Source organism: Rutidosis leptorrhynchoides, chromosome 3 (assembly GCF_046630445.1).
Source record: "Rutidosis leptorrhynchoides isolate AG116_Rl617_1_P2 chromosome 3, CSIRO_AGI_Rlap_v1, whole genome shotgun sequence".
NCBI lineage: Eukaryota > Viridiplantae > Streptophyta > Magnoliopsida > Asterales > Asteraceae > Rutidosis > Rutidosis leptorrhynchoides.
The window spans coordinates 616,449,913-616,475,706 of NC_092335.1; the positions used below are offsets into that span (position 1 = coordinate 616,449,913).

The 25,794-nt window shown below is 33.9% G+C and overlaps 1 protein-coding gene across 1 annotated transcript; it reads right to left on the reverse strand.

Moving 5' to 3' along the window:
* Positions 1-22,814: 22,814 nt before the first annotated feature.
* On the reverse strand, positions 22,815-25,144 carry LOC139902269 (protein FAR1-RELATED SEQUENCE 5-like). Its single transcript, XM_071884910.1, has 4 exons — positions 25,039-25,144; positions 23,557-24,517; positions 23,209-23,467; positions 22,815-23,123 (listed from the first exon to the last, which is right to left on the reverse strand). The coding sequence occupies exons 1-4, from the start codon at positions 25,142-25,144 to the stop codon at positions 22,815-22,817; spliced, it is 1,635 nt and encodes a 544-aa protein (XP_071741011.1).
* Positions 25,145-25,794: the final 650 nt, after the last annotated feature.

Sequence of the window (25,794 nt, forward strand, 5' to 3'; positions counted from 1 at the left end):
TTAGTTAAATTCCAACTATGCTACGCACCTCCAATTAACATGTAACTTGTTCTAACATGCTCATATATGATTATAAAACTCAAAAAAATTGTTCGAGACGCGACCCGAACGTGTTGACTTTTTTGTTGACTTTGACTTGACCAAAGTTGACTTTTATTCAAACTTAACCAAATACTTATGTAATCGTCCTAACATGCTTTTATACTTGTACCTTGCATGAAACTTGACAACGTGATTCACATGCTATATATAATCGAGTCGTATCGAGCCATAGGACTAATTGATCACTTTAACCAACTTCGTGCTTACCGATATTGATACAACATATTGTTTAGGTCGAGACTAGTATTCTTTCTAGCACACGTTTACTTTGTGAAGTACATTTACATTCGTGCACTCAAGGTGAGATCATAGTCCCACTTTTACTCTTTTAAACTTATACTTGGGATGAGAAAACATAAACGATTTATACTTTTATACTTTGAACATAAATACGAAAGCAAAGATACATACGAGTTAGAACAAAAATCCCCAAGTTCAATTATCATTAGTTACACTTGTAGGGTGTAAGCGAGAACTTATGTTATGTGGCCATACGGGTTTGACGAACCCTCATTCGGATGAATGAAACGTATTTTCGAGATATAGTGTAGGTTTTAACACTATTATGCAGAGGTACGATTCAGTTAAGCTTTGGTAATTGGGTGCTAGTGATACAAATAACATCTTTTGGGATGTATACGCTTGATATTCACTTTATACTAAATCTGGTGGTTCAAAACATACTTTATACATACGCCTATGATTTCACCAACATTTTCGTTGACAGATTTTCTATGTTTTTCTCAAGTCCTTGAATGCGAAGTGATACATGCTTTCGCACTATACTTTTTGATACTTGCTTGGATGTCGAGTATACATGCATACGTGGAGCGTCTTTTGACTTGCTTTAAATTATATGGCATATGTTTCAATTGTGCTTTAAACGTTGTAACATGTTTAGTCGTTGAACTACTTTGTAAACTTTGAAACATCTTTACATTTGAAATAAATGCGACATATTTTGGTCAAACATTGTTTTAAAGACTTATGACCACGTAACGAGACCGAAGTAGACGGCGTCGTCAATAATGATTTTGTCGGGTCGCTACAACTAGTGCCAAACTTAGCACATTAGGCCCCCCAATCGCTAATCCGACTTTGTACCGGAGTCTCGCCGGGGCTCTTTCGTACCTTACTTTCACGAGACCAGACATAGTTTACGCCGTTCAGCAGATATGTCTATTCATGCATGATCCACCTGAGCAGCATTTCTCCGCCCTAAAGTGGATTCTACGGTATACTCAGGGTACATTAGACCATAGCCTACAGCTATTCGCATCTTCTACATCGTCTCTAACAGCCTATTCCGATGCTGATTTGGCCGGATGCCCCACCACACGTCGATCGACATCAAGATATTGTGTTTTTCTGGGTAATAACCTCCTGTCATGGTCATCCAAACGACAGCTGACGCCATCTCGCTCGAGCGCTGAGGCAGAATATCGCGGGTTTGCAAATGCAGTTGCCGAAACAAGCTGGATTCGCAACCTCCTACGCGAGCTTCACTGCCTCCTATTCTCTGCTACTGTCGTCTATTGTGATAATGTTAGTGCGGTATACATGTCCGGCAACCCGGTTCAGCATCAATGCACGAAACACATCGAGATTGATATTCATTTTGTCAGGGATCTTGTGACAAAGGGACATGTTCGCGTGCTTCATGTGCCTTCGAGATACCGGTATGTAGATATCTTTACCAAAGGTCTTCCTGCTATTTTGTTTGATGAGTTCAGAACCAGTTTGAGCGTCCGCAAGACTCCCGCTACAACCGCGGGGGGATGTTAGCCGATATAGTTTCATTGCCCATTTATGATATTTTGTATGTAGCCCATGTTATAAGGGCCTCATTTATTATTCTAGATAATTCCTAGCCCATTAGGTTTATGTTAGTATTGGGCTATATATGCTGTGTACGAGCAATTGATTTGGTCATTCAATAATAACAAACTTCTACATTTAACAAGATTTACATGGAATAATGTGCTCTCGGAGTATATTATATGTCTACATATAAACCTCATCTCAAGGTCATTAGCACTCTTGAATTGGTTCGTGTAAAAAAATGGCACTACAGGAAATATCACCTTTAGCGGCGCTAAAATAGCGCCACTTTTAGGTATCAAAGCGCCACTGTAGATCTATCGTGGAGCTTTTGTGAGCGCTACTTAAACCTCGCCGCTTTAGATATTTTGTGGCACTTTTAAGTGGCGCTTTCAGTGGGACCCACAACTTTTTTATTAAAACATACATCTGGAAGTTTGCACCAACCCCTTTTCGATTAAATATCAGATTTTGTTTGAGTTGCCATTACACCTCGTTCATTTTCGTTTTCCACGAAATTCATCACGTTCTCGCTCATCAACCATAATGTCTATATATGCTGTCAACGCTGGTGCTGAGAGAAGCTTTAACGCTAGAGAATTTGGTCACAACGTTTATAACCCTGTACCTTCCTTAGACAACGTGTACTCTATAAAACTATTAAACTGGGAAGTTTTAACTTAGTGATTGAAACAAACTGGTTATCTGACGATACAACCGAGGTAGCTACGACCAGAAGACTATTCGAATTTCTTTCACCGACGATAATAGTGTACGGAGAAGAGATCAGTACACCATCATGTTACACTAATTACTCGAAGGTCTAGAAGTACATGAGATGAGAATGTCTTGCAATTCTGGCACATGTGAGTAAAGATGAGTCGACATTTAAGAGACCCGAATATTTCCCAACTATTAGGCATTGCCCTGAGGTAACACGTCCACCCCACCATGAAGTCGAATTTTGGATTGATTTGGTGCCAGCAGCTGCACCCGTTACGCGTACAATATACGGACTTGCACTTTTAGAACTACAAGAGCTTCCCATCGTGAAGAACATCAGAGTTGTAATGCCCTAATTTGTGACAGGTACTAGAAGGTAGGTCACATGGCCATGAATTTCTGAGCTGGAGCTCCAGTCTTGTTTGTTAAGAAGAAGGATGGGTCGATGAGATTGTGTATCGACTATAGAGAATTGAACAAGTTGACAATCAAGAATCGGTATCCGCTACCGAGGATTGATGACTTATTTGATCAGCTACAGGGATCTAGTTGTTATTCGAAGATTGATTTGAGATCCGGGTATCACCAATTGAGAGTCAAGGAAGCTGATGTCCCGAAGATAGCGTTTAGAAGACGTTATAGACATTAGGAGTTTACAGTGATGCCATTTGGTGTGACGAATGCACCAGCAGTGTTCATGGATCTCATGAACCATGTGTGTAAGCCATACCTAGACAAATTCATCATTGTGTTTATTGATGATGTATTGGTGTACACCAAGAACAAGGAAGGGCACGAATAGCATCTACGTTCGATATTGACTATGCTTAGAGATGAGCAGTTGTATGCAAAGTTCTCTAAGTGTAATTTTTGGTTACTAGAGGTACAATTTCTTGGCCATGTTGTAGGGGCTAATGGAATACAGGTCGATCCAGAAAAGATTGAGTCGGTTAAGAATTGAGAAACTCCAAAGACGCCAACTCAGGTCCGGCAATTTTTGGGTCTAGCTGGTTACTACCGGAGATTCATCAAAGGATTCTCTAAGATCGCCCGACCCCTAACCGCGTTGACTCATAAGAGCAAGAAGTATGAGTGGTCAAAACTGCAAGAAACCGCATTTCAGTTGTTGAAAGAGAAGTTAACAACTGCACCAGTATTGTCTCTACCCGAAGGAAGTGAAGATTTTGTTGTTTATTGTGATGCCTCACGTCTAGGAATGGGTTGCGAGCTTATGCAACGAAACAAGGTTATTGCTTATGGATCGCGTCAGTTAAAGATTCACGAGCAGAACTACACTACGCACGACCTTGAGTTAGGAGCTGTTGTCTTTGCACTTAAAATGTGGAGACACTACCTGTATGGAACCAAGTTTACTATCTTCACTGACCATAAGAGTTTACAGCACATATTCGATCAGAAACAACTCAACATGCGACAACGATGTTGGATGGAACTACTTAATGATTATAACTGCGAACTTCAATACCATCCAGGTAAGGCCAATGTTGTGGCGGATGCTTTAAGCAGAAAAGAGCGAGAGAGACCTCTTAGGGTTAAAGCTCTTAACATAGTCGTCCGTACGAATCTCACATCACAAATCCGCGAAGCACAACAAGAAGCAGTGAAACAAGAAAATGTCGATGTTGAAATTCTCAGAGGAATGGACAAGAAATTTGACATCAAGGAGGATGGAACATGGTACTTTGCCAATCGAATCTGGGTACCAAAATTTGGTGGATTGAGAGAACTAGTGTTGGAGGAAGAACACAAGTCAAGGTACTCAATTCATCCGAGATTAGATAAAATGTACCTGGATTTGAAGGCATTCTATAGGTGGCCAAATTTGAAAGCTGATATTGCTACCTATGTCGGTAAGTGCTTGACTTGCACTAAAGTCAAGGCTGAACATCAGAAGCCATCAGGATTATTAACTCAACCAGAGATTCCCCAGTAGAAGTGGGAAGGTATTTCCATGGACTTCATTACGAAACTACCAAGAACAGCGGGAGGTCATGATACTATTTGGGTTATCGTGGATCGTCTCACTAAGTTCGCACACTTCTTACCGATAAGGGAAACTGATAAAATGGAGAAGTTGGCTCAAATCTACATTAAGGAAGTCATCTTTAGGCATGGAGTGCCTATATCTATTATATCCGACCGCGATAGCAGATTTACTTCCAGGTTTTGGCAATCATTACAGAAAGCAATGGGGACCCGTCTAGATATGAGTACATCATATCACCCCCAAACGGATGGCCAGAGCGAACGAACTATTCAGACTTTTGAGGACATGTTGAGAGCGTGTGTCATTGATTTCGGAAACGGATGGGATAAGTATTTACCACTGGCTGAGTACTCATACAATAACAGCTACCATGCGAGCATTAAAGTTGTACCTTTCGAAGCGTTGTATGGAAGGAAGTGTAGATCTCCCGTTGTTGGAGCGAATTGGGAGATAGTCAATTGACAGGTCCTGAGATTATTCAGGAGACAACTGAGAAAGTCCTACAGATTCAGGAATGACTGAGAACAGCTCGAAGTCATCAAAAGAGTTACGTCGATGTTAGACGGAAGGACATAGAGTTCCAAGTTGGTGACAAGGTTATGCTTAAGGTATCACCTTGGAAGGGTGTTGTACGATTTGGGAAACGAGGTAAACTGAGTCCTAGATATGTTGGACCGTTTGAGATAACTGAAAGAGTTGGACCGGTTGCTTACAGATTAGAACTGCCACAAGCACTCAGTGGTATTCATGACGTTTTCCATGTATCCAATCTAAAGAAGTGTCTAGCCGATGATAATTTGATTATTCCTTTAGAGGAACTACGTATCAACGACAAACTTTATTTCATTGAGGAACCTGTTGAAATCTTGGGCCGTGAGGTCAAACAGTTGAAGCAAAGTAGAATTCCTATCGTTAAAGTTCGGTGGAAAGCGAGAAGAAGACCAGAGTTCACGTGGGAGCGTGAAGACCAGATGAGGCTGAAGTATCCGCAATTGTTTCCCGAGGAAACTACTTCAGCGGACGATCACTAAAATTTTGGGACAAAATTTTCAATAACAGGTGGGTAATGTAACAACCCTGATTTTTTCGTTACTTCCGTTAACCTTCCGTTAGTTTATTTAACGGCGATTATTTAACTTTTATGTGTTTATGTGTAATAAATGCATACTTGATCTTCGGAGGGTTACAATAATTAATATGGGTTGATATTAATTCAAATAAATATTTCGGATAATGAAATACGATAAAAACGATACAATTTTGATAATAGCTTTTTGAGCAACGAAACGCTCGGGTTTATTTTAATAATTAAATTTATTAATTATTAACTTTTTAAAATATTTAATTTATTGGGTTTTTAATAAATTAAGCGATTGGTTGCGTTTAACGATCGGGTTAACGTTTCGGGTCTTCGGTATGACTAAACGGCACTTAAAATGGACCACGACTACGCCCTTTTGCTAAACACGAGCCCGGGAATACACATTGGGCCATGTTCAGCCGATTGTCCCACCCCACCTCACCTTATTTTTATTTTTGGGCTAACTTGTGGACTTATGTTTAACTTATGGGAGTTTAGGGCCTAAGTGTAAGTATTAGACTAGTTAACCTAGCATTACACAAACTCTAAACCTAATATAAAAAAAAAACACAGCAGCTTCCCTCCTTCTTCTCTCCCTCACGTCGACAACCACCATCACCATCACAACTTCATCTTTCAAAATTAGCAAAAGTGTTCTACACGAATCGCGTTCATCTCATTGTTCTCTATCCATTGATATAAACAATTTTGTGATCAAAGGTATATTTACATGAACCCTAATTCTTAAAAATCTGATATTTATGAGAGTTTCATAGTTATGTTGTCAATTGCTCAAGTCTATACGCGTACGTGTTAATCGTTATCGTTATTTTGATTGTTTGATGCGCTAGGGTTTAAAAACGAATTTGATTTTGCAAGATCAGAAAAATTAAGTTTTTCAAATGTAAATTATTATGTTATAATCAGATTCCTTACGAAAAACTATTGAGTTTAGGCTTTGGATTCGCTTGATTTCGTTTCCGTATGATTAAGTTATGTCAATTTGAATTATCGTTGTGTTTTTGTTGCTTGATCAGAAATCTGGAATTGTTAGACACTAATTGGCATGTGAAACTTATACCACTAGAAATATAATTTAAAAACACTCAATTTAGACTAGGATATCATGTCGTTTGCTTATGTATAACCTGAGATATGCTTGAATTAGTGTAAAAGTAGTTTTATACAGCACTTGCATGAAAATAACCTTGTATGATAAAATGTGTTAACTTCTGTGATTAAAGCTTTGCATATTTGAAATGTAGACAAAAAGTACTTCACTTTTCATGTGGATATCATAGGCTAATTGTATCTAGATCTTCGGATAATCGCATGCGAATGTGACTAGCTAAATGAGAATCGAATCTGCAAATTGCTCATTATTTTATACTCTGTGGATTGTGTTTATTGATTGAGCATGTATGCTTCTGAAAAATGAAACTTAACATGATATGTGACTTATTGTTAGTTTATGTCAATCTCAAAAACTTTATGCATTGGGCACAATAGAGCCATACTTTATGTGAATTCTGATTTGAGCTGAAAACTGAATGTTCAATTTGCACGAATAAACTGTACAAATTCGCTAAACAAAAGTTGCTAGATTTTTGATATGTGTTAATTTTATTTGTCTTTGAACTATTTCCGCTGGTCTTGTATCAATTGCATGTTCCTAACTCTGGTTATAGCCAAAATGAAATCAGTGCGCGGTCAGAAACTGACTTGGCAAACCCCAAATGTATCCCTTCTGATTCCTGACTTTTAATTGTCGTATGAGTCCCTGGCTGGACTTTTTGGAATTGATTATAAGTATATTTATGATCTGGAGTTTTTCATGTTTACTTGAATTTTGTACTATGAGATAATGTGCTAAGTATGCTACGTGTTCATGAACTTTGTGCGTAACGATAAACTGAAATTGTGAAAATGATCATTCATGACCCAAAATGTATTGTTTGACTTAGGTTTGACATGTTGACCAATATTTTACATGAACCTACTGATGTTGACTTTAGTTTACCACATTGACCAAGTTTGACTTTTAGTTTGACTTCAGTTGACTTTGTTTGACTTGCATGATATAGTTGACTTTTACTTTGAAACGCATCGAGTCGAGCAATAAGACAACGTACGCTATGAAACCACACTTATTTAAGATACATATATTGACCAACCTAAATACGTATACTTAGGTTGCATTACTTGGCTATAAACCGTACAAGTTAATTGTCCACTTTTCAATCCGAGCTTTATTCAAAGGTGAGTCTACAGTCCCGCTTTTTACATGTTTTCAGGGATGAGAATACACACTGTTATACTTACATTTTCAAATGCTTTTGTATTAACATGAGTACTATATATGCATATTGAGTTTGTTCAAAAACCTCTAGCTTGAATACTTTTAATACCATCGGTGTAAGCACAATTTAGATGGACGGATCAGTTAGGTTGACAACCTCGCCCAAACAATATTAACCGTGGCGCATTTACTTTGAACATTAAATACATTTAAACAAGTGTATAACATTTTACGAGGTAAGGCGGGTATAGTGGCTTCTATACTCGGGTCATTGCTAGTATTCAGGTGCTCATATTATGAAAACGTTTTACGACTTTGTGTTATACTTGTAAAATCTCTTGGTCAAGGAAATTAAACTATTTTTCTGATAACTGTTTTTTAGATACTATACAATGTTATTTAAAACTGTGGTTTACGAACAAATGAGATAAAACTTGACATGTTAGTGTCAACAAACTTTTGAAACAGGAAACGATGCTGTCTATAACTATAACATTAAACCTTGGTGGTCTTCCACTAATAAACGTTTTCTCAATATTGAATATTAAACATACTGTATTGTTTACCTAAAACCTGTAGATTCACTCAACATTATTGTTGATCCGTTTTGCATGTTTTATTCTCAGGTATTAATTGCTTCCGCTGTAGAATATTGCCGTTACGTAGAAGTCAAGCCAAGCACTGGGACCAGAGTTAACATTCCGTTAAAGGAATTTTCGACGGGGTATTAAAGTAGTGGTGGGTGGTTGGTGGTGGTTGGTGGTAGTTGCTGGTGGTGGTGGTTGATAGTGGTGGGTGGTGGTCGTGGTTGGTGGTTGTGGTGATGAGTGGTGGTGGTTGGTGGTGGTTGGTGGTGGCGGTTGGTGGTTGGCGGTGGTGGTTGATGGTGGCAGTTGATGGTGGTCATTAGTGGTGGTCGTTGGTGGTTGATGGTGGTGGTTGGTGGTGGTGGTGGTTGCGGTTGGTGGTGGTGGTTGGTGGTGGTGGTTGGTGGTGGTGATGGGTGGTGGTGATGGGTGGTGGTTGGTGGTGGTTGGTGGTGGTTGGTAGTGGTGGTGGGTGGTGGTTAGTGGTGGTGGTGGGTGGTGGTGGTGGGTGGTGGTGGTGGTTGGTAGGGGTGATGGTGGGTGGTGGTGGTTAGTGGTTGGTGGTGGTGGTAGTTGGTGGTGGTGGGTGGTTAGTTGGTGGTGGTGGTGGGTGGTGGTGGTGGGAGGTGGTGGTGGGTGGTGGTGGTGGGTGGTGGTGGTAGGTGGTGGTTGTTAGTGGTGCTGATGGGTGGTGGTGGGTAGTAGGTGGTGGGTGGTGGTGGTGGGTGGAGGTTGGTAGGTGGTGGTGGTGGTGGTGGTGGGTGGAGGTTGGTGGGTAGTGGTGGTGGGTGGTGGCCAGTGGTAGTTGGTGGTGGTGGGTGGTGGTGGTGGGTGATGGTAGTGGTGGGTGATGGTAGTGGTGGTGGTGGTGGTGGTGGTAGTAGTGGTGGTGGTTAATGGTGGTAGGTGGTGGTGGTAGGTGGTGGTGGTGGTGGGTGGTGGTGATGTTGGGTGGTGTTGGTGGTGGTTGGTGGTGGGTTATTGGTGGTGGTGGTTGGTAGTAGTTGTTGGTGGTGGTGGTTGGTGGTGGGCGGTGGTGGTTGGTAGTGGTGGTAGTGGGTGGTGGGTGGTGATGGTGGGTGGTGGTGGGTGATGGGTGGTGGTGGTGGGTGGTGGTTGATGGTGGTAGTTGCTGGTGGGTGGTGGTTGCTAGTGGTTGGTGGTGGCGGTTGATGGTAGTGGGTGGTGGTGGCGGTTGATGGTGGTGGTGGTGGGTGGGTGGTGGTGGGGGTTGTTAGTTTGAGTTGGGTGGTGGTGGTGGGTGGTGGTTAGTGGTTGGTGGTGGTGGGTGGTGGTTGGTGGTGGTGGTGGTGGGTGAGGGTGGTAGGTGGTGGTGGGGGGTGGTGGTGGTTGGTGGTTGGTAGTGGTGGTTGTTGGTGAGGGTGGTGGAGGGTGGTGGTGGTGGTTGTTGGTGAGGGTGGTGGAGGGTGGTGGTTGGGTGGTGGTGGTTGTTGGTGGTGGTTGGGTGGTGGTGGGTGGTGGTGGTGGTGGGTGGTGGTAGTGGTGGGTGGTAGTGGTGGTTGTTGGTGGTTGTGGTGAGGGTGGTGGTTGGGTGGTGGTGGGTGGTGGTGGTGGTTGGTGGTGGTGGGTGGTGGTGGTGGTGGGTGGTGGCTGGTGGTTGATGGTGGTTGTTGTTGGTAGTGGTTGGTGGTGGTGGGTGGTGATTCTGGAGGGGGAAGTGATTTTTAGGGGGAAGGGGGAAGTTTAGCAATTTAGTGGATCTATCTGCTGGTAAAAACCTGAAAAACACGGAGGGGCAATTTGGTCAATTTGCAAATCAGATAAAAAAGGCGCTGAATAAAAATAATAACGAAAATAAAATAAAATGAATAAAAATAAAAACAATACTGATTATTTTCGTTCGTAATTCTAGGGTTTACTTCATCGTTCCATTTTCTAGGAGTTCAATCGATCAAATTCTTTCATTCAATCGCTCGCTTTCACACAGTAATCGATCAAATTCTTTCATTCAATCGATCAAATTCTTTCATTAAATAGCTGAAGAAAGTGAAACTGAAGAAAGATCAAAATTAAATGACGGGAGATTCATCAAAAAAGGGGGAAAAATTATGCGATAAAGGAAAATCGAAAGAAACTGAAGGTTCAGGTAATAAACATATTACGATTTATGAATTATAAAGAATTGTATGTTGCATTCTACAATTTTTTGTGAATCTGTATAAATCTAAATTAATTAACATACAAATTCGTTGTAATGAATATTCAGGAGATAAAAATATTTGTGTTAATGAAGCTTAGGAATCAGATCATGTGTGTTCAGTGAAATTTTAAAAACATTACTTGTGTTGAATAATAAAAGAGATTTTGATAGTATGGTTTACCTCTTTTATATGAACGAGTAATAAATGTAATGAATATACTCTGTATGTACATAATTAAAAGTGTATCACAGTTTTATATTGCATCATGTTTATATTACATGTCCTGAGTATTATGATATTATGATTAATCATGATTAAAAAAGAGTATATGATATAATATTAAATTGTGCATTGTATTTGTATGAATCTGAATGAATTATAATACAGATTCGTTGTAATGAATATTCAAGAGATAAACATATTTATGTTAATGAAACTTAGGAGTCAAATCATGTGTGTTCAGTGAAATTTTAAAAACATTAGTAGTGTTGAATGTTTCATAATAAAATAAATTTTGATAGTATGGTTTACGTCTAGTATATGAAAGAGTAATAAATGTAATGAATGTGCCCTGTATGTACATAATTAAAAGTGTATCACAGTTTTATATTGCATCATGTTTATATTACATGTCCTGAGTATATGATAGAATATTAAATTGTGCATTGTATTTGTGTGAATATGAATGAATTATCATACAGATTCATTGTAATGAATATTCAAGAGATAAACATATTATTGTTAATGAAGACAAAGAGTCAAATCATGTGTCTTCAGTGAAATTTTAAAAACATTACTTGTGTTGAATGTTTCATAATAAAATAGATTTTGATAGTATGGTTTACGTCTAGTATATGAAAGAGTAATAAATGTAATGAATGTGCCCTGTATGTACATAATTAAAAGTGTATCATATTTTTATAATGAATATTATTGAAATTGTTACAGGTGAAAAAAAAGAACAAGGGAAACGGAAAGAAGTGCAAATACAAAAACCCAAAAAGAAACAGAAACTAGTTGATTTGGAGATTATAGATCCAAAGTATTTGGAGAATGTTTTTGTTCAATTGTTAAAGAAGTATAATGTCATTCCAAAAGGTAAAGAAAAAAAATTGGGTGAAGGAAGTAGTGAACAAGTGCAATCTGATGATGATTTTGTTCAACATAAAGAAGTCTGCAAGACGAAAAGCACAAAAGAAACAGGTAACTCTATTTGTTGTCAATTTAAGCTAATATTTAACTATAAAAAGTGAAAATATTATATATGATGCATGTTAGTAATGTTAATTGACAAATCAACTTACTATATGCTATTCAATTTTTTTATTCATTATAGTTTTTATAAAATGTTACATGTATTGAATGTTATATATACTGATTACATATGTAATATACGCAGCTATACGACAAGTTGAAGAAATAATGAAATCAAGATCATCTCCAAGATGTTTGTACAACGCCATTCAATGCAGGTCAATTCAGCAAAGAAACAAAATCAAAGAGATAGGTTTTGGATCAATCTTAGAAATCAAATTCTCTGAAAATAATATGAAGCTTGCATATTATTTAGCTGATAAGTTTGATGAAACTACATCAACTTTAAACCTCAAAAAAGGATCAATTCCAATAACCAAAAAAAACAGTTCATGAACTACTTGGAGTACCAATCGGTGGAATGAATATAAAGCCAGCTGAAAGAGTTGATTCAGAGGAACCAATAACAAAAATGTGGAAAGCGAATTTCGGGAAGCAAACAGTAAGGTGTGGGGATATAGTTGATTATATGAAAATAACAAAAAAAGCTGACAGAACCTTCATATTGAATTTTCTGATATTATTTGCAACATGCTTTGGCCAATCAACAAATTTTGGAAATTGCAACACAAAGTTCCTTCCAAGTATAACAGATGATGTTGATATATCCAAACTAGATTGGTGTGGGTACATTTATGAATGTCTTTTGCAAAGTAAAAAATGTTGGAACAGGGGAGAACGTGGTCAATTCTACAGTGGACCAGTAACTTTGCTAATTGTGAGTCAAATACTTCAATTATTATTGTTATTAGACTCTTTTAAAATGAATTTCAAGTAGGAAATTAATATTTAAACACATGTAATTTTTTATTATATGTATGCAGCTGTTGTACCTGGAAAAGATAAAATGTGAGGGATATGATCATAAACGTAAAAAGGCTGTTATTGAGAAATGGACAGCAGATGACATCAAAAGAAGGATTGAATTGGAGACAGCAAAAGGAGAATTTGGTGAAGGTGAAATTCAAGAAGATGGAGATAATGAAGAAACAAAATCAAATGAAGATCAGAATCAAGTACTTAGCTAGCCAAGATATACTTACATTCTAAATCCAATTGAAGAAAAGGTAAACTGAAATAAAACTATGAATTAATATGATTTATTTTTATAATGTTACATGCATTGAATGTTATTCTATGACAATGAATGTTATTAAATATTATGATGTTTTATATTTTACATGCATTGAATATTATTCTATAACAAATAAATATGAAGCAATACATTGATTGCTTGGAGCTGAGATACGAGCACATTGTTGAAGAAACCGAACAACTCATGGTATTGTTGAAGGAAGCATTAAAGAAGTATCCAAACAGTGAGGATATAAGAAGCTGCGAAGAAAAAATCTTATTGATTTTTCAAGAACCTGAAAACAAAGAAGAAGAAGAATCAGCATTGAAATTAGAAATTATACTAGATGAAGTTACAGGCCTTCCAATGAATGAGTTCCTTAATATAATTGATGAAAACACAAAGAAAGTAACACTTTCAAAGTTGAGACCAACAATAATGGATGATGCTTCTGTTCCAAAATTTGATCTTCTAAATGAACATGGTATAAAAGATGTTCCAAGTGAAACTTCAAAGGTTGAAGGAAAGTACAAGATTAGTAATGTTAATGAGTTCGAAAATGACGTTTCAAGCTTCTTGCATTGTTTTATTGATGATCCTCTGTAAGTATCTAATCTATTGTAAGAAAGTTAATTTACTATATCATGTTTATAAGAACAATAATTTAAATACATATATGTTGATTTTCACAATTTCAGGAAGATTGTATTCAGGAGTAAAGTTGGAAATACACTAAATAGAATACAAGTTGGAAGTTTACTTCATCATACAAAAATATCAACCTCTGTTATAGATTGCTGGTCAAACATCTTGAATCATGAAGAAAAATTACTTGGGAGTAATGACTGTTCAAGATACTTTTTTGGAACCACAATCATAGTAAGTCTTGTACAATTGTTGATGAAAAAATGTAATTGTTTAACATATAGTTTTTATAATTCTAATGATAGAACACAATAAAAATAAGTTGTAATGCATCATTAATTTCTAATAAAAATAAATATATTTTTTTGATAAATGCAGTCTGAAGAAATGCTGAACGAAGGTGCTTACAAAGAAGAAGTTTATATAAGATTCAGAACGAACTTGATAGTACAAGCAACATCAGAAAACATAGATTTCAGATTCGCAAAATCAGATCTGGTATGACACTCTATATCATAAATAAAATGCATATATGTATAGGTATAAGAAATAGTTTAAATTTAACTACTAGTTTTATTTGAAAATGTAGGTGTTCTTTCCTGTAATGTCAAAAGAGCTGAATTACCTGATAGATTTCAATCTTAAAACTTCAGAGGTTGAAATAATTGATCACAGAAAAGCTTATATTCATACTCGTTTAAACTATGGCAGTTTACCAACTAGCATTATAAGTAAATCATCATTTTGTTAAATTGAAAAACAAATATGTATATTAAATTTGTATTGCTAAGTTTATTTGTTTGAATTGCAGACACACTTGTTTTCAAAATACTTGGAAGATGTTTCTCATCCAAACTGCAATTTGATTAGAAATTGTATACCAAAAATGAAGATTGTACCTTGAGGCATAAGTGAGAATAACATAGATTTTGGGGTGATGATGATGAGACACATGGAGGTGTACAGGAGCGAAATTCAGTGGGATTGTGGACTAGATGTTGAAGGAAACCATCAACGCAGTCAAATTGAGTTGTTGAGAAAGAAATATGCAAACAAAATTATTTTGAGTGATCTTAATAAAACAAGAGATGATGTGATTGATGATATGAAATATTTCAATGGAAACTACAATGAAAGTCACAGAAGGATCCTCAAAGAAGAAGCAAGGAAGAGATGCCCTGAATATTACAGAAACAACAGAGGAACATGTATGTTATGAACAACTTTTAATATTATTACATATAGTGAATGTTTTATACTATTTGTCTAATAACATGATTTATTTTGATTGAAATAGGAAACTGGTGAGATTGAAATAAGCAGAGAAGCTTCATTGCAAGATTGATAAAAGAAGAAAGTTTACTTCAAACAAAATTCGATGCAAAAGAATAATCTTTAAAACGTTGTAGTTTCTTATTTTCATTTTTACAAATTAAGACAATATTTGATATATGTTAAAACTATGTATTAGATTGTTATAAACAGCATCTAGCTATGATATAATGAATAATAATGGATGTTATTAAAGTTTATGATATTAAAAGTTGTGACTAAATCTTATCATATTAAATCCATTATATATCATGTGAAGATATTTCAGTATTATTGCAACCTATGTTTGGATAGTCTTATTGCAAAAAAGTCATTTTGCTATAATATTTTTTATTTGAAATGATATTTCAGTTTTTTTTATATTTTTTATGTAATTTTATGGAAATAACTGTTTAAATAATGAAGTATATTAAATATATAATATCATTACATAAGGAGAATGTTATCAATGTGTATAATAATTGATCATTTTGTAATAAGCTAAATAAAAATCTAAAAAATTAAATTAAATTTTTTAATATTCAAGTAAAACGAATAAAACTAAAAAGGTAAAATCGAATATTTAAGTAAAAATGATTGTAAAAGGGTAAAAACTGTAACAAAATAAAACTAAAAGGTAACATTTTGAATATTAATCCCCTCCAATTTATCACATTAACACATTTCTCATTCTCATTATTTCATCTGACACTCGAAATTTTTCCTTTTAGCGATTAGAAAAACTAAACCCTAGCTTCCACGATAAACCCAAAATCGAAGAAAGTACAATGGCCGAAGATAATAGAACCATCGATTTCAAAGTATACAGTAAGTAATCTATCACTGAATCATGTATTTTACATTATTTTTTATCGAAGTATAAAACCCTAATATATAACTATTTCTTATTATCTAGCAGCAAGAAAGAAGGCAAACTTAAAGCTCAAATTAAACACGAGGAAAAGTAAGTTTATATATACAGTTTATTTAATACATTATACTTGAAAATATTTAAAAATATCATGAATCATTTTATTTTTTGTTATTGTTGTTGCATAACATTCAGTAAATGTAATGTTTTATCTGGTCCTGAGATTAATAGTAACGAAACAACTTGTTTCAGTTATTTATTTTTTATTTTTTTATTTTTTTAAATATATGTTGTACATGTAAAGTTTTTCAAAAAAATGTTAAATTAGAGTTTTAAGGAAAGTAATTTAATATTTGTTGCATGCAGACATTATTGAAATGGTTGAAGATACAAATCCAATGGATCAGCATACAGGTTTAAAACATTTACATATGTTGAATATTATAAATTGAATATATCTTATGCATTATACTCAAAATAGTTTAAAAGTACTATGAATCGAATGTATGTCGAGTAATATAGGTACAGACGATCTTTCTCAAAAAGCACTTAAAAACCAAACTGGAGATTCATCATCTCGTGTTAAATATACGAGAAAAATTCTTCAGGAAATAAAGGAAAAAATTCATTTAAACAGAGGTAAAGTTTATATTCTATGTTATTATATCATTCACTGAAAGTAATATTATATTATTTTGTGAGATAATTTATTTTAAATGTCAAATACCATAATGAAATGATGAAAATCAAAAAAGATTCAAAAGAAAGTTTGGTGCAAACAAAATTTATGCAAAAACATTCATTATATGTAATTTTTTACAAAAAAAAAAAGAGGAACATGTCTAAATCTACTTTTATTAGATGAATCAAAACAGTGTGAAAGCAAAAAATAGTGAATGATATGATAAAAAACCATGAATGTTTATATTATAGATGTCTCAAACTAATTAGATTAAGTATTATTATGAACTTATAGTTTGTTAAAAGTAGAAAATAACATGTATGTTAAGCATTACTAGTTTATAACTTGTTGCATGCAGAAGATATGAATATAGAACCTCTGCAAGTTGAACAACAAGAGAATCAAGAAGAAGAACTAGGTACATTTTTCTGTTGTTTATAATTAATAAAAATATCATGATTCATTTATATATATAAATTTTATTGTTATGTGTCGACACAAATATATATGTTGAATGTCATTAAGTTTGTTAAATATTATAAAGTTGCAGAAAATACAAATGCTCATACTGAAGAGGCAGCAAACAGTGATAGAACAATAACAATATATGAAAATAATGAACATGAATCAAATGAAGGTAGTACTTATAAATGTATATAAACATTTCGCATTACATATATGATACAAAAATAATGAAAACTTTATGTTGATTATAATGATAATTGATTTCTAACAATGTTATAATATTTATATTATAGATGTGATCATCACTGGGGAAAATCTTCAAACTGATGCAAAGACAAAAACAAGGTTTAGCAGAAGATTATATGAAGAGAAAATACTGGGTAAACAAAAGAAATCAATTCCTAGAAGGAAAACAGTCAAAGCAAAGCAGGGGTCAAACGTAAAACGTGAACAAAGAAAAAAAGCAATAAAGAATCGGAAGAGTAACAAGAAAGAACAACCTGTGGAATCAAATGAATCCCCTGAAGAAGTTGAAACAACTAGTAAGAAAAGGAAAAGAAACAATGAAGAAGAACCTGTTACAAAGAAAAGAAAATTGAAAAAAGGCAAAAAGGTTTAAAAGCAACGGAATAAAATAGATGTTGCAGATGGGTTCACCAAATTGTATCACAGAAACACGCCAAAAAACTTATACCAAGCAACAAGGTTGCTATCAAGAGAACAAATCAATGCTATAACAAAAATTGGCTTTGGTAAATTGTTAGAGATGCAGTTTGATGAAATGCCGAGGAAGCTTGCATTTTTCTGTCTTTCTATGTACAACCCTGATACAAGCTGCATAGAACTACCAGCTGGAAACATACAAATAACAAGAAAAAGTATACACGAATTGTATGGTATTCCAATAGGTGGAGATAAAGTTGAAGCTTGTGTAAGGGCACAAATAGGGGGAGAAATGAATGTAAAGTGGAGAAGCAGATACGAAAAAGGGAATGTAAATCAAAAACAGATACTAGAAAAGTTAAAGAGCAGCTCTGATAGTGATCTAATGTATGTTTTAGATTTCATGGTACTGTTTGCATCGTCGATGATCGAGCAAACAAAATGTGGTACAGTAAACTCAAAGTTCGTCGGCGTTTTAAACGATGAAAGTGACATACCAAAACTTGATTGGTGTGATTACCTGCTTACATGTTTGAATGAAACTGTTCGAGAATGGAAAGAAATAAACAATCCCGATGGAGCGTTCAATGGATCAATCTCCACAATTATTGTAAGTCTAATAACTATTATATATATTATCTATTACATGTAATATGTGTTATACATAATGCATGTGTAAAAATTTATATCTTAATTATTAACATGAAATTAATAAAAAAATGCAGCTTCATTATGTCCAATCAACAATTCTTGATGGAACATATGTACCACCTGAAAGATCAACAATTTATGAATGGTCATCAATAAAGTTAAAGGATAGAGAAACTGCAGAAGTTAGGAAAGGTGTGTTTGGTGATGTTATTGTAGTTCAAAGAGAAAAGGAGGCGAAGAAAACAAAGAACCTCGAGTTTGGATCTGAGAAGGTAAGAAAAATGTTTATTATAATACTTATGATGGATGATGGATGTTTTAAATCGTATGAAATTTGCAATTTATTATTATTACATGTGTTGAAATTTGCAATTTATTATTATTACATGTGTTGAATATTTATTATTATTGCCAAAATGGTGGATTTAAACAACAATAACACATGGGGTGATGATGATATTAACAATTAAATATCTTATATATGGCAGGAATATGTGAACTACCTTGTAACAAATCTAAATGATGTGAAGGATTATGGTCAAATCCTAAGTGAAGGTTTGGGACTTTATCCAAAAAACAAAACCATTGAAGAAATTTCAAAAGTTCTTAAAGATTATTTTAAAGGAATAGACATCTCAGATGATGATTTTTCACCTAGTGTTTCTCATAATAATGATGGAAAAAATTTAATTCAACACAACCTATTCCATTTCATTTACATGATAAAGTTTCTCAAATGAATGAAGAGACGGATTTAGAGAATGAACATGTGAATAAAGTGAATGGAGAAAGTGTGGAAAAAATTGTGAAATCAAGAGGAAGAAAAAAATCTGCAAATGAAAATGAGGATCAAGATGTGAGTGAAACTGATAAGCAGAGGAAAGAAAGTAATAAAAGTGGAAAGAAAGCTGAAAAGGAAGTTGAAGGGATTGAAGGCGTTGAAGCGAATGAAGAAGATGTGGAAGAAAATGTAGAATTACCAGGAGGTAAAGAAATTGTAGTTGAAAATGAAAAACAAGTTGTGGATGTCAATGAAAAGGGGAGGGAAGAAAATGATGAAGGAGAACGAACAATTGAAGAAGTAATAATGAACGTAGTGAATGAAACAGAATAAATGGGCAATAATGAAGAATCAGGTGAGGAGGATACATGAGAGCAGGAAAAAATTGAAGAAAAATTAACAAAGAGACAGAGAGAAATAAATTTGGCTGCTGTATACAGATCACCATACATAAAAGGACAAGTAGACGTTGGGGCAGGTTTTACTAAGGCAGAGTATAAAATTCTAAGATACATCAAATCTTTCAAGCTAAGTGCATGGTAAAAATACTTGGGAAATTTTAATAATTTGTATTTTAAATACCTTAAATATATATAAATATTTAATTCTACTGATGTTGTTTCAGGGAACAAGTATTTGGAATTGAGAAGGTGAACGGGCATTGCATCAGCATGTGTATAGCTAGTTTGATATATCGAGCTAAGTTGTTTGCCTCCATTGTCGATGTTTGGTCATCAATATTGAATGAGGAAGAAAAGACAGCTGATCTAACCAAGCCACAAAGATTTTGTTTGACAACTTCAATATTTGTAAGTTTATAAAAATAATATTCATTTATATAATTTATAACAAGAAAAAAATGCATTGAGTAAAAATTGTGATTAAATTTTATGTTAACGTATAGGCAGAGGGAATGCTTGAGAATCAATCAGAGGAAAACCAAAATAAATTCAATTCAAGTGTTGATGATATTCTGAAATATTGGCCCAAGGCTGCGAAATTTGAAAATTATGATCTGGTATGAAATAACAAATATTTTGCTAACTAGCTAAATTAAATATACAGTAATATTTTATAAAATCATGTATGATATTGCAGGTCTTCTTTCCGATATGTGTTGAAGATCATTACTATATTATAGTATTCAACATGAAGAACGGAAAGATTGAACTTATCGATAATGTAAAAGCTGACCTTCAATTCAAGGACCAGTATGGAAACGTTCCAGAAAATGTGGTATGTAGAATTTTTAAATAATATTACATATGCTGAATGATATTAAAAGTAAATAAACTTTATTATTATAACAAAGATTTTAATCAATTTTTATTATTACAACGATTTAATATATTGATTTGTACAACTTATAGGTGCTTTACTTCACGAATTATTTAAAAAAGGTTTGAAGTATGTACTACAAAAGATTTTTCGGTAAAGAGGTTGTGTTAAAGGAAACGAAATGGATGACTGAAGACAATCAAATTGACTGTGGTATTTTTGCTATGAGACACATGGAATGCTACAGAGGAGAAGAGAAGTGGTATTGTGGATTAGTGGATGAATCAAATTTTCAGAAAAAGCAGCTTATGAGCCTGAGATCGCATTATTCACTTAAGATTTTGACACACGATTTGAATGAACTAAAATCAGAGTTTTTGCAGAAATTGATGAGTTATGAAGAAACAACAAGTGATAAAATCAAGAAGCAAACTGTGGACAAGGCGAAGGCACAAGCACTGAACAAGATTGATAAATGGCATAAGAGAAAATAGAATGTATTCTATTTAATCATTAGTATGTAAAACAATTTATATTTTGAATTCTGTATTAACCGTATTGTGTGAATCATTTAGCATGATATATTAACGGTATTTTGTAAATCGTTTAACCTGCGTATTATAAGATATTATGTTGATGTTACTTAGTTAATATGGTTCACATTAATATTTTACTAGGTACACGCTTTGTTATATGTAAAGTAAATTACACCAGTTGGTTATTATATACATTAATCGTTTTCTGCTTAGCGATTTTGTAATCGTTGACTGAATTACAGTAATTGATGCATACAGTATACACATTTGATGTTAAATAAGATGAAGCTAACTACCATATTGATTAAAAAGTCCAAGGCTAAGTAACATTACATGCATTGAATATTATGTACTAAGTAAACTTAATACATAATAACATTACATACATTGAATATTATGTATTAACTAAACTTAATACATACTAACATTACATACATTGAATATTGTGTATTAAGTACTTAATACATACTAACATTACATGCATTGCATATTATGTTTTAAGCATGAATTGAACATCAAGTATTAAGCATGATGACATAATAACATTACATGCATTGCATATTATGTTTTAAGCATGAATTGAACATCAAGTATTAAGCATGATGACATAATAACTGTTGGTATAAGTAAACATATGAGATGCAATAATACTCGATCTAAAACATAAACACATTTGAGTCTGAAAAACTTAAAACATTCAATGTAAGTAATGGTATGATCTTTAATAACACGCAGTCTAAAACATGTAAAAATTAAGGATAAAAAAACAATAAACAATCAATCTTGAGATTCACCAACTTCTTCAAGTTGTTCATCCATCGAGTCATAGTCTTCATCATCTTCATCAACAAGCTTCATCTTTTGTTTACCAGCATTTCTTTTGTCACAACTTATCCTATTATGACCAGGAATACCACATTTTTTGCAAGCCCTCTGCTTCTTACCATTTCTCTCAACAGCAGGTAAGTATCTCTTGTTACTACTCTCACCTTTGTTACTTCTCTCACCTTTGTTACGCACGCCCTTTGGACCATGAACATTAACAAGAGCAGGCCTAGGGAAACCATACAACTGCTCAATTGCAGCAAATCTAGAAGGCACTGTATCATCATCCGGATTAAAAAATTCACTAATAAACACATCAAACTTGTCTCTTAACAGCTCAAGTTTTTCAGTATCATCCTTCAAGAAAAAGAGTGCTTTTCTAAATTTATTGAGCAGCTCTTTCTTAACCCTATAAGATGCAACAAACGGATTTAACTCAGAAGCTATGGAATTGAATACTTCAGACGCTCCCTTTGACCATCTCTTCAGAATATATCGATCAGGAATAGCATGAACTTCATTTATATAATAAACAACGAAAACATGACGACACAAACGTCCTTCACGTACAAACAACAAACATGAGCAATCACATTCAAATGTCTTCTCATTAAATTCAACCTGAAAAACAAAAATTGGAATGCAAACATTTAAAAATAATTTAAACAGCAAAACATGCATCACAGATAATTATATTAAAACAAACATAAAAAGTTGAAAATATTGTATACTTACATGATAATCCCACTTAGGACGTGGTTCAGGAAACTTTTCTTGAATTACACAAATTAGCTTATCTCCTTCAACTCTAGAATTTGTTTGATAGCATGAAGAGGAAGATCTGCAGATTTCATCTTGAACAAGTTTAACCAATTTGTTCTCCATTTCATATTCAAGAAGACGATTAGTATGTCTTTGCCTTTCCATTGCCGCCTCAAACCTTGAAAAAAAAATCAACTAAAGTAGAACATCTGTTCTTGCATTTACTGAAAAATGCATTCTCACTCTCTGAAAGTGAAGAAGTTCTCATCAAAGCATTCATAGGGGTATCCATGAAGAAGCATGGTACCCACATTTCTTTAATTTTGTACATGTCATTGAACCATCTAACTTCATGCAATTTATAGGCATCAATCAATGATTTCCAACGAGTCTCAAACTTTTCAGGTGTTTGTTGCTGATTCCAGAAAATTAAATTCATACGATCCCGAAAATTAGGAGTATCATACAATTCGTGGCCAACCTAAAAAATATAAAACTAACATAAAAAAGTTGAAAAAAAGGCAAGTAATAAAAAGTAAGAAAACAAAAAGTTAAAAACATAAAACCTTATCACGCAGCTTGGAACTTATATGCCACATGCACAATCGGTGTTTTGCATGTTTAAATTTCAAATCAATAGCCTCTTTCATTGCAGGATCATGATCGGTGACAACTAATGAAGGTTCATTCCTAAAAGTTTTCAAGAAACAGTCTAGAAACCAGTTAAACGATTCAATACTTTCACCAGTAAGTAGAGCAGCACCAAAACACACAAGTTTCTTATGATTATCAATTTCAGTAAGAGGAACAAACACCATCTTGTACCTGAAATACAATTTAACATAATTAATAATAATATTACACACATTGAATGTTAACAGAATAAATTAATAAAAACAAAAGTAAAGACTTACTTGTTTGTCTTGTAAGTTGCATCAAAAGACACGATATCACCAAACTCTTGATAATTAACTTTAGAGACATAATCAGACCAGAATACTCCAAGTAAAGTACCATCATTACCACATTTATACTCGCAAGTGAAGTTTGGTAAAAATTCTTGCTTCCGAAGAAGATTCTCTATAAAAATGTGTGCATCACTTTCACCTACATACCGATTCATGTCAAGCCTAAAGTTTTGAAAATCAACAGAAGAAGGACCAACCAGACTAAAACCACCATTAAGATCTGAGATAATGTTATAAGCTATAGTAGCACCAACATTAGATTTAGTATTTAAATCAAACAACATTTGCGCGTCGTCTAAACCAATCCTTCTGTTTATCTTCATTTGTTGTCTATTACCTACAGAAACTAACTTATGATTGTGACCTTCATAGAACTTCCAAATCATCACCTTATCACCAACTAACTTACATCTAAGAGATGCAGAACAACCAGTCTTGATTATGGAAACTTTACGAATAAGAGGTTTTTTTTCCTTCTTTCTTTTTTTCCTTTTATCAGCTTTAGAAAGTTCAACATTAGATTCACCATTACTATCAACATCAACTTCTGAGTCACCTTCAACATCACCTTCCACACCACCTTCAACTGAATCTTTAGCAATAGGTAGATTAAAATCTACAAGAGAATCATAGGCGATATGACTAGAAGTACCGGATCTATTACAACAAAAAACCTTGTAAATAACAATCCCAGCTGCATTTCTATTTTGCGAAGATCTTTTAGTATCAAATCCACCAGCCTCGCCATAGGACTCATAAAACAACTGACATGCATCATACGATTGAAATAAAGTACCAATAATAGGTTTCAAATGATCAGGAACAACAGGTAAATATTCTTGTGAACCATCAACACTTTCTCTAATTATTGAAGATATATCAACTTGTTCAACAATTGCTCCAGAATCTAAAAATACAAAATATTGATCATGCAATGTTATTAGCAATATATTTGTTATTGGTGAACAGAAACATATCATAAACCCTAAAAACAATAAAAAAGAAAATAAAATATATAATAATAATAAACATATGTAATGTTCATAAGAAAATCATGTATTGAAATCATAAAAAAAACAATTCACATTAAAACGTGCAGGGCATGTAATGTTTTTAGAAAAATATTTATCATTGATGAACAGAAACATTACATAAACCATAAAATAAAAAGAAACAGCAGACAATAGATAATAATATTCATCATATGTAATATTCATAAGAAAATAAAGTATTAAAAGCAGGAAAAACAAAGTCACATTAATACATGCAACGCATGTAATGTTATTAAAAATATTCATTATTAATGCACTGAAACATAACATAAACCCTAAAATAGAAGCAAACAACAGAAAACAGATAACAGATAGTAATATTGATCATACGTAAATAAAATTAAAAAATAATGAATGTAAATCAGAAAACACGTACATTCAGCATCAGACTGTGCAGAATCGAAACCAGATGAAGCAGCGACAGAAATAGAACCTTCAACACGAGAGGTAGAATCTGAAGCACAAATAGAACTGGAAGCCATTGCAAACCTTGATTACACATAAAAAAGTAAAAACGAATCAGATACGAACGATATAGAACTAAATTGAGGAAAAAAAAGAATCAGATGAACATATAAACCGTAACTCAAACGTTTATGATGAAGACGAAATCACTGAAAAATTGTATGAAGAATCGTAATTGAATATTGACAAAGAGAGAACGAAACCCTAATTCAATGATGATCGACGAAAAAACAAAATCAATTATATCAGTTAATAAAAGGAAAAAAGAAAAAAAAAGAATTACGAAATGATTAAATTACCCTTTCAATACAAATAAAGGATGCGGCCAGGAAGCTGGAACAAGAAGAGGTGGAATATTAGGGGCTGTTGGATCAAAAATCAAGGGTGGGATCATGAGCTTCCCCCTTCTCCCTAAAAATCACTTCCCTGTTGATTATATCTGTATATATCCGTATATATATATATATATATATATATATATATATATATATATATATATATATATATATATATATATATATATATATATATTGAACTAATTATAACTACTCACAATGCACAACATAATGATCAATATAGAGTGGATTTGTACTTTATCTAGCATCTCCTGTTTGATCTCAAATTGTGGTCTCAAAATATGTCCAAAAAAAAAACAATACATGGACAA